The sequence below is a fragment of the Pempheris klunzingeri genome, chromosome 5 (assembly GCF_042242105.1).
Source record: "Pempheris klunzingeri isolate RE-2024b chromosome 5, fPemKlu1.hap1, whole genome shotgun sequence".
NCBI lineage: Eukaryota > Metazoa > Chordata > Actinopteri > Acropomatiformes > Pempheridae > Pempheris > Pempheris klunzingeri.
Window position 1 is genome coordinate 26463966 of NC_092016.1, and position 15087 is coordinate 26479052.

The 15087-nt window shown below is 41.3% G+C and overlaps 1 protein-coding gene across 1 annotated transcript in view; it reads left to right on the top strand.

Moving 5' to 3' along the window:
* The window catches only part of LOC139201532 (cytosolic carboxypeptidase 4), a 123015-nt gene that overhangs the window by 69190 nt on the left and 38738 nt on the right, over nucleotides 1-15087 (top strand). Inside the window, exons 19-21 of the mRNA XM_070830871.1 lie at nucleotides 4979-5066; nucleotides 5564-5696; nucleotides 7810-7963. Coding sequence (XP_070686972.1) covers nucleotides 4979-5066; nucleotides 5564-5696; nucleotides 7810-7963 — 375 coding nt within the window. The remainder of the gene's footprint in view (nucleotides 1-4978; nucleotides 5067-5563; nucleotides 5697-7809; nucleotides 7964-15087) is intronic.

Sequence of the window (15087 nt, forward strand, 5' to 3'; positions counted from 1 at the left end):
TGGACAAATCATTTAATAATCTAATCATTTTAATAATTTCCTTGTTCCTTGTGGTCCTTGTTGGGCTCTGATTTGAAAAGCTTCGAGTAATGAACCTTTTTTCGATACAATTGTGTTGAAAGGTTTGTTGCTTCAGAAAGCTTCAGATTGCCATCACTAACTCTTAGAAAGGTGATACAACTTTTTAATACAAGATACTTACAATATACTTAGCGTGGAAAACAATGGCTTGACTTGGTAACAAAAGAGACCTTGACGCTTGACATGATAAGACAATCAGGCACAGGACAAAGGGAGATGCAGACTATTTATACACGAGGTAATGGGGAACAGGTGGAAACAATCAGGGCGGGGCAGACAATCACAAAGGCGGGAAGCTCAGTTTCTCCATTGCTGCAAGGACATCCGGGTCTGTTTGTCACTTGTGTGACATTCTTTTACAAAATATGCAAATAGGTGGCAGGAGAACTATCTGTCTGTGACAAGAAACCCAGGGCAACATTCCTAACATAGTCTGTTGTGCTGAGGTGCTCCCTAGTATGTTTCACACCTGATTGTGTCGTGAAAAGTAGTCTAAGACTAGCTAGTTCCCGTTTCTCCTTTGGAACAGGTCTGCTCCAACCTTCTGCTATGGCCTACTTGGACGCTCAGTTGGGATCAGGGGTTCAACTGCTGCTTGACTTTCATGTGCACAGATATCACATCTCTCCACCATTGGTTTTATTTGTGATGACATGCCCGGCCACCAGATGAATTCCCTCAGTCTAATGGACTTTGTTTATATATTGATGTCCCTGATGTAGTTTTTGGAAGGACACTATGTCTCACGTGTTCTGGTGTTTTCAGTATCTCCCCCTTGTTGAGCAGTCCCTCTCCTTCATGCAGGTCTGACTGCTCTGGCCAACATGTAATGAACATCTTCTCTGCTCAGACCATCCCTTTTTAGTGAGGCAACTGAGGCATCTACAGGTGACATAAATGGCATAACAATTGGTGCTTTAGAGGGGTAACATGGCAACATGAACAAACAGTGATGTTTCAGAAAGTCATGTGTAGAAGCAGGAATGACAGGACACTTGTTTTTAGGGAGTAATTAGCTAAATGTGCCAAAAAATGTGAGAAAAAAACATGATCTATGGCCTTTTTGTTTAAAGAACAATCGATCAATCCATGGCAATGGTTGCCATTTTAAAGGTCGGGCATGCAACGTATTATAGAATTTTTTTTTATAATATTTGTTAAAAACAGCTTAACAACAACCAATAAATAAAACAAAAGTGTCTCCGACTGTCACAAGCCTGTAATAAACATTTCACTTCATTTAATTTGAATGAAATGATTGGATGGGTTACCCTGGTAACAAGTAAGAGCTGCTGCTCTCCAAATGGTAAATGGTCTGTATCTGTATAGCTCCTTGCTAGTCATTTTGACCACTCAAAGTGCTTCCTCATTCACCCATTCACACATCATTTATTCAGGAGGAATCTAAGTTGGAGGAGACTGTTCTTTCACACACTGAAGTTATGCTTCAGGAGCATGTTGGGGTTCACTTCGACATGCTGACTCACAGGAGGATCGAACCTACGACCTTCCTATTGACGGATGACCCACTCTACCTCTGAGCCACAGTCCTGGGTCTGACTGTCGTTTGGTGAGCTAACAGCACAAAGCTCAGCCTCTGAGAACAGTGATCAGGAGCTCGGAGCTACAGCTTGTGGCGTCCCCGGCTGAATAATGGTCTGGCTCTCTAACTGATGGTTCAGTGTTTCTTTTAATCAAGTCATAGTGGCACATTTCACACACCTGAACATACCTGAACACACCGTAAGAGCTGGTGAAAGAAATAAAATAGACATCTTCCTTGAAATGTCTCCCTTTACAATTATTTAACTTAAATAATGTCAATCTCTGTATTAGAGAGCTTAATGTGTAGTATATAGTTTATCTTAATACATTTATTTATACTTATATGAACTAAAATTATTGGAAGACCAGCCTGAATGTACATGAAGTACTGTTTCTTCTGAGCTGTTCGCTCATATGAAATCAACTGTAATAACTATAAATAACAGAACATATTTTCCAAGGCAAGGGCGTTTCCCTTTCATAAGGCCATTCAGTGGTAATGAAGGGGGTTAACATGGCGATATGTTAGCTTAGTTCACACACATTCATCCATCCGATAAGTTACAAAAACCAGCACCATAGAGTAACTAAAATACGCACAATATAAAATAAAACATTGACAAACCTTGTGGCCTCGTCAGCTGGCTGCTAAATAATACTGAACACTACTTTTCTCTTAGTTTGTAGAAGTGAATTGTACCTTTTTCTCATTTCTCCGTTTTTTGTATAACTTCCGAGTTTTAACCCTTTAACCCCAAAATAAAGGTGCCTGCTAATAAAGGCAGAAATGGATTTAACATAGAAATAACATATTATTTGGGTCATTTACACAGCTAACATTACTTTCATGATAGCAGCTTGAGGCTGTCAGTCAGCGGCCGTGAACACAATGAACAAAAGACGTTACAGTGGTTCAGCACTGTCATGGGTGCGTTCTCCCGCAGTAATGTTAGTCAGGCAGTGTTCATGTGTTGCGGGAGGGGCTTTGGAGGATTTGTTCAGCTGGAAACTTACAAAGTCTAGATACCTTTGGCAGTTTCTTCAAAGTTACTGATCCTTCCTTCAAATGAGTGAAGAAATGTAGAGAATGCGAAACCAACACGCTTACATCAGTTTACATCAGAAGAGAGGACATTTTGAAATCTATATGAGGTAGTCTTAAACTCAGTGTGCAGGTGATTTATCCAATCCTTGCTGTATTTCTTTGAAAGGCATGGCGCCTACATATCTATTTCATACTCCCTGAGCTGATATGAATACATGTGAAAACAACAAAAAATACAGGAATCATCGGTTTCACCTGCCTGCACTTTGTGTTTGCAGTTTCATTGCCTGCAGCAAATAACGATCACAACCCCGTTCAGCTCTCTATCACTGGGATTTTCTTATTTATATGGCCTTTTGCACTCTGACCCCTCACACAGACAGTCTGGGGGTTGATGAATCAGACGTCTTGCTGTGTTTTCTTGCTTTTATTCTCTCCCATCCTGAAGACAGCTCAGCAGGCTCAGCAGTGGGTCCTACCATAATAGGCCATCCATTACAGCTAAATACACACAGTGAAAGGGATTGAAAAACACACTCGACTCCTTGAGTAGCAGTTTCACGTCTTTCATACACACATACTACACACTGATACAATACAATGCCCTTTGTACCGGAAAATAGCTCTTTTTAGCGTCTCTCAGGAAATCGGTTTCATCTCAGGAAGAAGCAGTAGAAGAAATGGTTGCTCTTCCAAGATAGTCTCTATCCCATTGTACAGAAAATGGCTTTTCTTCTAAAAGACTGTAATGTGTTGACAGGCTAGAAAGTCATTCATTCTATTCCCGACCTCTATTTCTAACCCTTGGAGATCTGATGCTGTTTGACTGAACATAACATACACACGCTTTGTGCTGGGGCTGAATACGATGTAAAAAATCCAGACAGACAGACCGCATGCAGCTATCACTATGGGGCTCAGTGGTAGAGTGGGTCGTCCCTCAATCAGAAGGTCGGGGGTTCGATCCCCAGCTACTATGGGTCAACATGACGAAGTGTCCTTGGGCAAGACACTGAACCCCAACTTGCTCCTGAAGCAGCTTCAGTGTGTGAATGAGTATGAAAGAATAGTCTCCTCCAAATTAGATCCCTCCTGTATGATTGATGTGTGAATGGGTGAATGAGGATGTGATGTAAAGCGCTTTGAGTAGGTGAAATAACTAGAAAGGTGCTATACAAATACAGACCATTTACCATTTACCATTTTACCTTACTGAGGGAGAACACAACTCCCCCCACTGGATTCCTGAGATATTACTAACATATCGACACACAAGATGTGCATCTGTTTGGCATTATTCCTCACACTGACCAGCACTTTAAACTATATGGCCAAAAGTCAGGGACACCCCTACTAATTACTGAGTTCTACTGTTTCACTCACACTCATTGCTAACAGGTACATAAAATGACATATCCATGAAATCTCCATGGACGAACATTACGAATTTAGAATGCGTCATAAAAGCTCAGTGGCTTTGAATGTGATTCTGTCCGCCCTACTGTATTGTCAACTGTTAGTGGTCTTGGTGTGAGGTTGAGGCACCTCAGAGAAACAACTCCTCAGCCACAAAGTGGTACACCACACAGACTCACAGCATCACATTGTCTTTGAGCAAGACACTGAACCTCACAGTGCTCTCGACCATCAGGACAGTGCCTTCCATGGCAGCTCCCCCTGGCTGAATAAGGCACATTGTAAAGGACTTTGGTTTAAAAGTGTTGCATTAGTGCAGTTCAGGTTATTTATAGTACCTGGAAGGGTTTAGTGACTTTATAGTAACTTAAACACAATTACCGTTCAAAAGTTGAGTAAGGATGCAGTGTGTTGAGTTCTCAGGGCCCCTGTAAAATAGAGTATCTACACCATAATTTAGTCACAGTGAAACATATTGGTCACAAGCAGCATACAACAATCAAACTTCTCATGATGACAAATAATCAGAAACATACAACTCTGGTCAACTTCTGGTGCCTCATTCAATCTGCTAATAATAAACTAACCCATACAGTAAATCAGATTCTCAGTGAGCTGGCAGGTCCTCTCAGGGCTTCAGTAACATGCAGTGCTGCAGTCCTTACCCACACAACTCATAAGACAAGTAGTCGTGAATGATCTAGATCTGGATGCTCTGGATTACAGAGACAGTCACACCCAGCACAGGACCAACACACACAGCATTGTAGGCCATTTCCACTGGTTTACTGCTGTGACACCACGTCTATTCAATGTGGCTGACTGTCTATCTGTGTGTGTCTATGTGTGTGCGTTATTTGGATATGTGTGTGTGTGTGTGTGTGTCTACAGGTATGCAGCCGGTGCTGTACTCAGTAAGGGAAGCTCTGGAAGGTAGACCACAGTGGGTCAGGACCGGAACTGAAGTTTGTTATTTCAGGTATGAATGACATCCACAGATGAAAATGCCTTTTCTTTAAACCAAATACCATTATTGTAAAAGATGCTGGCAGTCCAATCACGTAAAGTGGTTTCGTCAGACCAGTGAAAGGGGGCTCTGTCCCTGGAAATATATGATGTGATAGAAAGTAAAAGGTTCAGGGCAGTAACTTGATCCCTTCGGTGACTTTTTATTGTGTTAGCATGTTTCCGAAAACTGTCCTCTTTTCTTATATGAATTGGTCAAAGCTGATAACATATAATGCAGCAATATACCGGTTCACTTACAGAGGCACAAGCTCCAACAAAACAAAATTCAATGCCAAAGAGCCCCCTAAGGCTCTCACACTGTTTGAATGACAAGTGATGTCTGAAGAGCAAACCAGTCCAGCAGTGAGTGTCAGTGCTAAAGGCAGCCACCTGACAGACACACCAGGAGATGGATGCTTTATCCACACACAACATAACTTTCTTATTCCCTCCATTTTTTTCTTCCAGAAACCACTTTTGTCCAGTTCAAGGCAGAAGGAGAACAGCATTTTATACTCTGACCTTTACCATCACCTTTAAACACAATGAGGACGTCTGCTACCTGGCCTATCACTATCCCTACCCTTACTCTGCTTTAAAGGTACTACAGTCTGTCTGTCTGTCAGTCCGTCTGTCCATCTTTCTCTCTCTTGCCTGCACAGAGCTGTGAAACAGGAATAAAGACCATTGTTGTCTCCTGTTTGTCCCCTGTATACTTACTGATATATACATGTTGAGTATGTCTGAAGATTCTCAGTCATCCAGGTCATAGTTATTCCTTAGGAGTTGAGCAAAAGTCAACTGGACTTGTTGAAGGTACTTGAAGATGTTTTGCCTCCCATCCAAGAGGCTTCTTCAGTTCTAACTGACTGGTAGGGAGGTCAGGCATATAAACACTGTTAGAGTCATTAGGTCATTACCTAGTCGTCATGTGAGTCATTAAGTCTTAACGAGCCTGAAGAAGCCTCTTGGATGGGAGGTGAAACGTCTTCAAGTACCTTCAACAAGTCCAGTTGATTTTTGCTCAACTCCTAAGGAACATGTTGAGTAGCGTAATGAAATTCTCAGTTGTCCTCTATCACATTTTAGGGAAAAAGATTGTTCTTTTTGCTCCACCACATTTATCTGGCAACAGGAGCTACTACTAACCATATTGATTTTAGATTGAAAAATTAAAATACAACACATTGTTAAACATTGGGCTATTGCTCAGAGGGTCATCCACCAATCCAAGGAGTGCAAAGTTTGATCCCTGGCTCCTTCAGTCCACATGTTGAAGTGTACTTCCTCATGACTCCTATATGAATGTGTGTAAATGGGTGGATGTTAAATCAATCAATCAATCAATCTTTATTTATATAGCGCCAATTCACAACGGCGTTATCTCAAGACGCTTTACTGCTTTGGTTTACTGCTGTGACACCACATCTGTTTAATGTGGCTGTGCTTAAGTCTATGTGGGTGTGTTATTTGGATGTGTGTGTGTGTGTGTGTGTGTGTATACACAATGCCGACTGAAATATAAATAGGTATACTCTGTATATGTGTGTATACCCTGCACTACACCACTGCTCATGCATAAACATGTTCAAGTTTCCAAGTTGAGTGTGAAATAGTTGTACTTTGAAATAAGAAAAGGTGATAAAAAGGTGATAACAACAGTTTCAAATAAAGTCTCCAAATAAAATCATGTACTGCTATGTGGATGTTGAGAATCTCCTGGGCTTCCCTGAGCAGAGATTTTGACTGACGATAGTGATGCTCTGTCTTCCAAATGATTGTCATGGATCTTTGAATAAGATGAGTGAGCTTACACTTAAACTGTACTGACAGCTTACCACAAATCAAAAACACGAGTTTAGTCTTTACACCATCTAGAGTGAGCTTTCTGAAAAAAATACATCCTCTGGTGTATTGTGGAAAACAGGTTTTGACATGTACATGCTGCCAGTGTGGATAACAACTATTTATGTGAGGGAACCTGATTTATGAGTGCATTGTGATTGATTTCTGGACTGTCCTACAGACTGTGGATTGAATATAAGCACTTCAGTTTTTCAAAATAAGGTGCATCACACCAGTCCACAAACTGTTCTGTTTTGGACTAGTTAAGTGATATATCTTTATCTCTGTGTAATAAGCCAAGAGTGGTGAGAATTTTCACAACATTTCATTTCTTCAGGCCTATAATCATTGTTCTCGCCTGGGCAAAACTTCCTTGGAACCAGAGTAGTAACAGTTTGTCTACAGTTTAGGGACAGTGTGAGTTCACTGAACTCAAAGAGGGAACACCAAGCAGGATTAAGCTCTTCAGCGCAGGTGGACAGAAATCCCATCCAGTCCCCTGGATTTCTTTGTGTGTAACTGATGGAACACTGAATTTGCAGAAGGGTGTCTGGTGCATAAAGACACAAACCGTGAGCCACAGTGTCCCTGGTTCCGAATGATGGAAGAGGACATTTTGTTTTCAGATATGCTCACTATAAACATTTGGCACAGTAATGTAGTTTTACATGAACTTGATCTTCAGGAGAGAAGGTTGACACTCAACAAACAGCCCTGTTTAATTTCATATCCAGTCTGCTGGATAACAGAGCCAAACATATCTTTTAATAGTTTTTTTCTTTTTATTCTTTCTTCCCTGTAAATGCATGTGTCCATGTATACATCAGAACCTATATGTCTACTCCAAACAATGTATTGATCTCTGTCAGGCTCATCTGACGGTGCTGCAGAAATCAGTGGATCCTGCCAAGCTGTTTTTCCAGCAACAGATTCTTTGTGGCACTTTGGCTGGAAACTCATGTCCAGTGGTCACCATCACAGCCTGTCCTGCCAGCAGGGCCTGGAAAGACATGCACCAGCTCCGTGAGTAGTGCTAAGTGTGTGTGTGTGTGTGTGTGTGTCAGAATACTGGAGATCATAATATAAATAGCGTAATCGTTTGATGGAGTATGTGTGTGTGTGTGTGTGTGTGTGTGTGTGCAGACTGTGTGCTCTGTGTGAGCAGTCAAACGGAGAATAACAGCCAACCATCTATCTTGGCAGAGACAGATATCCAATGCTTTGTTTGTTTTTCACTACTTAATTGAAAACTAGCGATCCTTAGCAGTTGGAAATATGAAGAAATAATTTGTTTAGGAGGAAATCATTGCATATCCACATTAGCGTAGCATTATACCCCACTACTGTAGCTGTTATTGCACACCGGCCATTTGTGCATAGCAATTATGCAATTTCATCTTGTCATTTTCCCACAAAAGCTCCAGCACAGTTTCAGGAATTGAAAATAGCCGCTTGATTTCACCATTTATACTCGTGCATTTTAAAATGAAGCCATCATATGGTTTATGTAATATGAGCCTGTGGTCACATGAACAGGTGCTTTTTCTCCAATTAATTAGTTTCAAGAGGCTTTCATGAGTCCTCTGATTGGTTCCCTCTGTTTATATGAATGACTGAGCAACAGTACCTCCTGTTATGTTAAAACTAACAATGAATTGGGGGGGGGGAATTCAAAGCAGATTCTTCTTCATGTGTGTAATTAAGTTTTCTGTTGTTAGACATCATAGTGAAAGTGCTGCTTAGGTTCAGCCGTGAATGTGCAGTACATCCTCCTTTTCTGTCCAGTATTCAAGGATAAATACGTTTAATGACTGGACTGCATTTTAAACTTTATATTGTTATTATATTGTACTTTATAAGTGCAGCAATACTATGGGAGAGTTAAATACCCAAGGATGAGGCTGCAGTTATGATGACATCTCTAATGTAATGTAATGTAATACTGCTCTCTGAAAGTTGTGTTAGTATGTGTTCCACTATTATGGGTCCTGCTCCAAAGAGGGTGGTGACAAGACATCCTGATGTGTATACCTACAAATGTGAATGAGAAGCCCTCAAAATTCAGTTCATATTCCACCTGACATGAGACGCAGAGCTGCGGGTGCCTGAAGTAACAAATAAGTGCACAGCAAATGATAGGGCCGTTGCATCTGTGGGTGTTACGGGTGTTGCAACATCCACATTTTCACATAATCACGATTCCATCTGTCCCACTTTGAAATGAAACTAAAATCTGTAAAAACATCTCTCAGAGACTGAGTTCGTCATACAGGAAAGGCTGTTGGTCAAGTTCAGTCGATTGAATGGTCATCTAGTCAGTGACAGCCGTTTGGCTGACCCACTGGGTCGGGGAAGGCTAACCCTTCGAAGTGTGGTACGCACTGCATTAAGAAACGGGAGTTCTCGCTGACACTGCCTGTCACTGCCTGTCTCTCTGTCTGGCTCTGTCTCTCTGTCTGTCTGTCTCTCAGTCTGTCTCTCAGTCTCTCTCTGTCTGTCTCTCAGTCCCTGTGTCTTTGTCTGTCTTTCAGTCTCTGTCTCTCTGTCTGTCTCTCAGTCTCTCTCTGTCTGTCTCTCAGTCCCTGTGTCTTTGTCTGTCTTTCAGTCTCTGTATCTCTGTCTGTCTCTCAGCCTCTCTCTGTCTCTCTCTCTGTCTCTCTGTCTGTCTCACTGTCTCTGTCTGTCTCTGTCTCCCAGAAGGATCTTTAGTGCTCAGAGCTCATGAAGCTCTTTGACATCTGACATGTCAGAGTTAAATTTATTAAGAGTAAATGTTGCTTGTTTGGCTGAATATTTTCCATTTTAGGAGGAAGAGCGTCTGTGACTCGACTCAGCCTCAGCTGGCCAACAGGGACAGTCCCATGTTGTTTGTGTCCCTGATCCTGAACTTGGTTCAGATCTGTCTCTGCCTCCTGTCTCTGCAGACTGGACTCATCATCTCTCTTTAGTCCAGATTACATTTTACCTTACCATCTTAAATTTGAAATAAATTCAGTGATAAAAGAAAATGTAAGAATAATAAATAAGTTGTGTTAATACAGTGCAAACCAGACTGTATTTGTCTGCATTTCAGCGGCTGATCAAGCTCATAGCTGCAATTAAAAACAGACAAAAAAATTTATTTGCACAGCACTGAAGGAAAAATAAATTAAGACAGATCGTAACAACCTAATCATTCGTCTATCTTATCGTTGAGTTATTAAAGACACTGGTATTTTCTAAGAAGCCTACTGGGCTGCAGTTCCTCCAGTCAGCCCACCACATTGATGATGAAGAGGTAAAATACTGGGTTGAACGTCCATAGCAACGTCCAGTATCACCACTGAAACTGTCTTAATATATTTCATTTTCCACTGAGAATAAAAGGAAAGTCTGCCATTCATGATTACATGGAAAATATACAAATTATAGTGCAATACCTTTTGTTGGTATGAGTAAAAACAATTAAAGAGAACATTCTGCATGTATTCTGGAGGGCCAGGGGACTCTGATCATAAATGTAGCTCACTCTACCACAATGTATACGTATGATTTAGGTTACTTAAATGCCAAAGTGCCATGAGCAGTTAAAACACAATAACACAGATATACAGAAATGTTGACATTCAACTTAGTCAAGCGACTTAGTTAGGTTCATCCTCAGGACATTTATCCCGTGACCCAGCAGGGGATGCCTGCCTCAATTAGCAATTAACTATGTGCCCCTCAGTGTCTGTCTCCCTTGTACTCGGAGCTGAATTTGCATTTCACGTTGATTTTGTTCAGGTCGCCAAATCCCATCCCTGCTGTTGATCTCTAGTACCTCCCAAAGGCTGCTAGTCACCTTTAGGTTCAGCAGAGAGGAGATCTCCCTGCATGTGAAGACTGCTGATGTTCACTTGAACAAGGCAATTAACCTTAAAACTTTCAAATTGTTTCACTGTGGGACTGATGGAGTGCAGAGGCTCCGGGGTACGTCCATGTAGATTTGAGTGTGTTTGTGTTTTTATTCTGACGGGTGATGTGTGTATATGTGCGTTTCTGTGAGTTTGTGTATGTTGGACAAACAGCCCTAAGTTGAGTGCAAACACAGCCTGGCGCACTAAGAGCCAATCAGTTCCAGTCTTCTTCGTATGTATGCAAATGAGTATGGTAATCAGGGTTAAGCAGCTGGGTCAGTGGGTTTAGAGTAGCACCATGACTTTATCTTGCAGAGTGCACATTACATGTTTGAATTTGAGGTTGATCTGAGTTCATAAATTCCCAATAACACACACGTAAACCCATTAATTTCTACTTGTTCTTCGACATACATGCTTTTCTTCAGAGGGGATGGATTAGGCAAAGCTGCCTGCATCTTGCCTGAATCCTCTTGTCTCTAATTAAAACAGCTTCCAGTGCAATCACAGCTCATCTCTGAAAGCCATTAATTATCACACAGCATCTCATTTAGCAGGACAGACATGGCTTCCAGCTGAAGCTGGACTAAGATGGCTTCTCTGTCACACTTAGTTCATTCTCTTACATCCGTGTTGAGTGAAATTATTTTCTTAATTTCTCCAGTTTCTGTCTCTCACTTTGTCACTCCTTCTGCATGTCTTTCTTTGCAGAGTGAAAACAAACTGAAAAGAGCAGCCAGTTCCAGTGTATTGAGTGTATTGACATTGTACAAAGTAAAAAAAGTGAGTGCAGAATCGATTGTTTCTGTCACAGTCCCATAGTTCCAAACGCTGACTCTCTGTAAGCCTCAATGCTCGGCTCTACGGATTAATGGGACTGCTCTGTGAGGCTTGACCTGCTCTCCTTAAAGATATGACATGTAGTGTATGTGGCTTGAAATGTATCAAATTATTATGGCAAACGAATGAGGGGGAGGCAAGGAAATTACACTCAGTCAGACATAATTAGTATTCATGGAAAACCTGGCACAGCACTCCACTCACAAATTATTAATTTGATTATCATACAATTCATATTTACAAATTCAGTCTCAATCTGAAGTTGTTAGTAAAGTTCTTGGCTAAAAATAGTGACCGTAATATTCAACACACTCAAGTCGGAGTCCTTCCAAAATAAATGGTTTATTGGAGTACTCACTGTACTATTACTACCTAATGAATATACATTTGTCTGAATACATGTGATGAATAAATAACAGTCAAGAGAAAATAATGTATAATACCTTAACAAGTATACTCATATAACCACAGGAGACCTTAAACTTAACAATGCTCAGCATGTAAACAGTTACAGGGAAAAGGCAAGTGGGCAAGTGAGCCACAGGATCAAGATAGGGGAGCTTTGGAGTTTTCCTGTCACATATTCTGATTGGGAACAACATGACTGCTGAGGGGTTTGGCTGGGTAGATAGTGTTTACTGAAGCACAGATTGACAATCAGAAGGCACAGCCACCAGTGGATGTCTTTTGGGAAAGAGCAGTCTAGAACAAGTTGCACTGTGGACACAAGTTGCAACATTTTTGCAACAAGCATGCATAGATCACAGATATTATTTTCTATTACATGACCCCTAGCGAGCTTCATAGTTATAATGGGACTATTGTATCTTTCCTACCTAATATACATGTGGGGGAGTGGAACAGCTGGTTTACCGTTCCCTGTACTAACATCCAGGTAATCCAGAGCTCAGGCAGAACTCCCTACCATGGTACAGAACATACAATGCCACACTTAACACTTCATAATAAACTTACAGCAAGTACAGTTTGAGGTGGGTGGCCTCAGCCACAGACATTGTTGCTCATTCATCATCTGACTGCCACTCTACCGTTATCTCATCCTCATGCTCCACAGGTGGGGCAAACTTCCCTTTTCTGTAACGTCATCAGAAGCTGTGACAATATGGTCTGCCCTAACAAGCCTGTAGCATGAGATAAGCTCTCTTTGGGCTCAACCTTCACGCACACTTGCTCAGACTCACAGTACAGACGTGATGTCTATCAGACCAGATTCCATTCACACTGCTGCAGCACATGCTGCAGATGATTTCTTCTTAAAACATGACTGTAATCTAGTGCAGCAGTAGATGTTGGTCCAGTATTTCAAAAGTTGATTGATTATCTGGTTTTTGCCACACCACAGAAGGAGATAATGTCACCAATAAAGGATCAATCAATCAATCAGTCAATCAATCTTTATTTATATAGCGCCAATTCACAACAGTGTTATCTCAAGACTCTTTCCATAAAGAGCAGGTCTAGACCAAACTCTTTAATTAGAGAGAGACCCAACGATTCAGGAATTCAACATTAAGGATTCAAGAATCCCCACATGAGCAGCATCAGATATTATATTAGGACACAGTGGAGGAAGAACTCCCCTTTAACAGGAAGAAACCTGGAACAGACCCAGGCTCAATGTGGGCGGCTTCTGTAGGGGTCCGTGTTGGGTGGAGGTTGGACAGAGAGAGAGAGAGAGAGAGACAGAGAGACAAAGAGGGAGAAAGACAACACAAACAGCAACCAACGTACTAGCAGTGACTCATGAAGCAGAGAACCACATCAGCAGGACCAGGACCAGGATCCACAGGAACCTGAGAACCACATCAGGAGAACCAGGACCAGGATCCACAGGAACCTGAGAGATGAGAAAGCACAGAAAGGCTCCGGGGAAGATAGCAAGTTAGAGGCAGACATTTGGCTGACATGGGACATAATGATGGAGAGGAAGAGGAGGAGAGAGAATAGAGGAGCTCAGTGCAAAGGATGAGTCCATCTTTTCATGACAAGGGTCCTATTTTCATCCTTCTTATCTCTAAAAATGCACCCATCAAGTTAATTGCAGTGCCTTCACTAAAAAGTCTGACCCATCAAACAACACAAGCAGTCATTTGGAAGAGAAAGCAACAGAGAACTCAAACGAAACCTTTGTCCCAGTTTACTGCTGCACCTGTTGTGTAGACAGTTGTGTGCAGCTTCCCTGTGTTAGGGGGGATTGTTGGGGACGAACAATGCTTTAGCTAATGAATGGCTCACTGCTCATGTTCCTTGACCTGTTAATTCTGTTGCCATTGTGATGTCACTGTGTGCCAGATCTCAGCAATTACCTTGGTGAGTACAAGACCATGATGCACAGAACCCCCAATTTGTAATAAACTAAAACAAACCTTTAGGGAATCCAGGTTTAAACTACACCTCTGGGGGCATAATCTTTAGAGACAGTCAGCTGGGATAAGCTCTAGCCCCCCATGACCCTGACCGATAAGCAGTATAGATAATGGATGGATGGATGATTATCTTTGTTTTGTTGCAGTTTTCTTGGCGGTGACAGTCTAACATTGCAGTTAAAAAATGTTCATGGCAGATAAGTTCTTCTTATATGGAGAATTTCCATACAAATAGTTACAAATAGTTAGTGATTATGGTTACCTTATGTACTCCATATTTCTACTGTCTGGTACCACTGTGTCAGTGTTTACAACTCTAAAAAACTGGCAAAAAAAAAAAAGTGGCCAGTAGAAATAGTCAGTGATAGTCAGACTCTGATTGACATCCAGTGGTGTGCACATTGTAGAATTTCCTGTTAGTGAGAAACACTGGAATTATTGTAACTGTAGTGAATGGACTACACTTTATTTACTTTTTCCTCATTTAAAATAAAGGAACACCACATTCTTAAAAGGAGGAAAATAAAGGATATCAAAGTAATCAATAACCAGTCAGTAACCAATCTAATCAATCTCACAATCAGAAATAGTAAATTATTCAGACAGGGACCAATCACCTCTGCCAAGACAGCACAAAGACTCCAAATGCTAAGTCCTTTATTAATAGCTAAATGCCAATTAAAAAGGAATGATTAAAAAAGGAATGGGGAAATGATCATTTTTCTAATTTTACTAAGACAACAGCTCAATAGTTCCAACATCAACTCAAATCATAGCTGGAGAAAGTTTTGCCTACTGTTTGCAGCATTGCACCAGAGTTGAGTCCAGAGTCAGCCTGCATCACGACTCGACATAGCCCTCCAGTGAGATGATACCCATAGATGTCATGGCCAGGCATTAGTGGCTGATCAGCTGTTGTCCTCATCCGGGGGTAAACCACAGATGGAAAGTGGATAAGTGTTTTTGCTGGCAAATAAAATGACTTAAAAGGCAACTGAAGTCTCTGATATGATATCAGGCTGAATTTGTTTTATCTAATGGG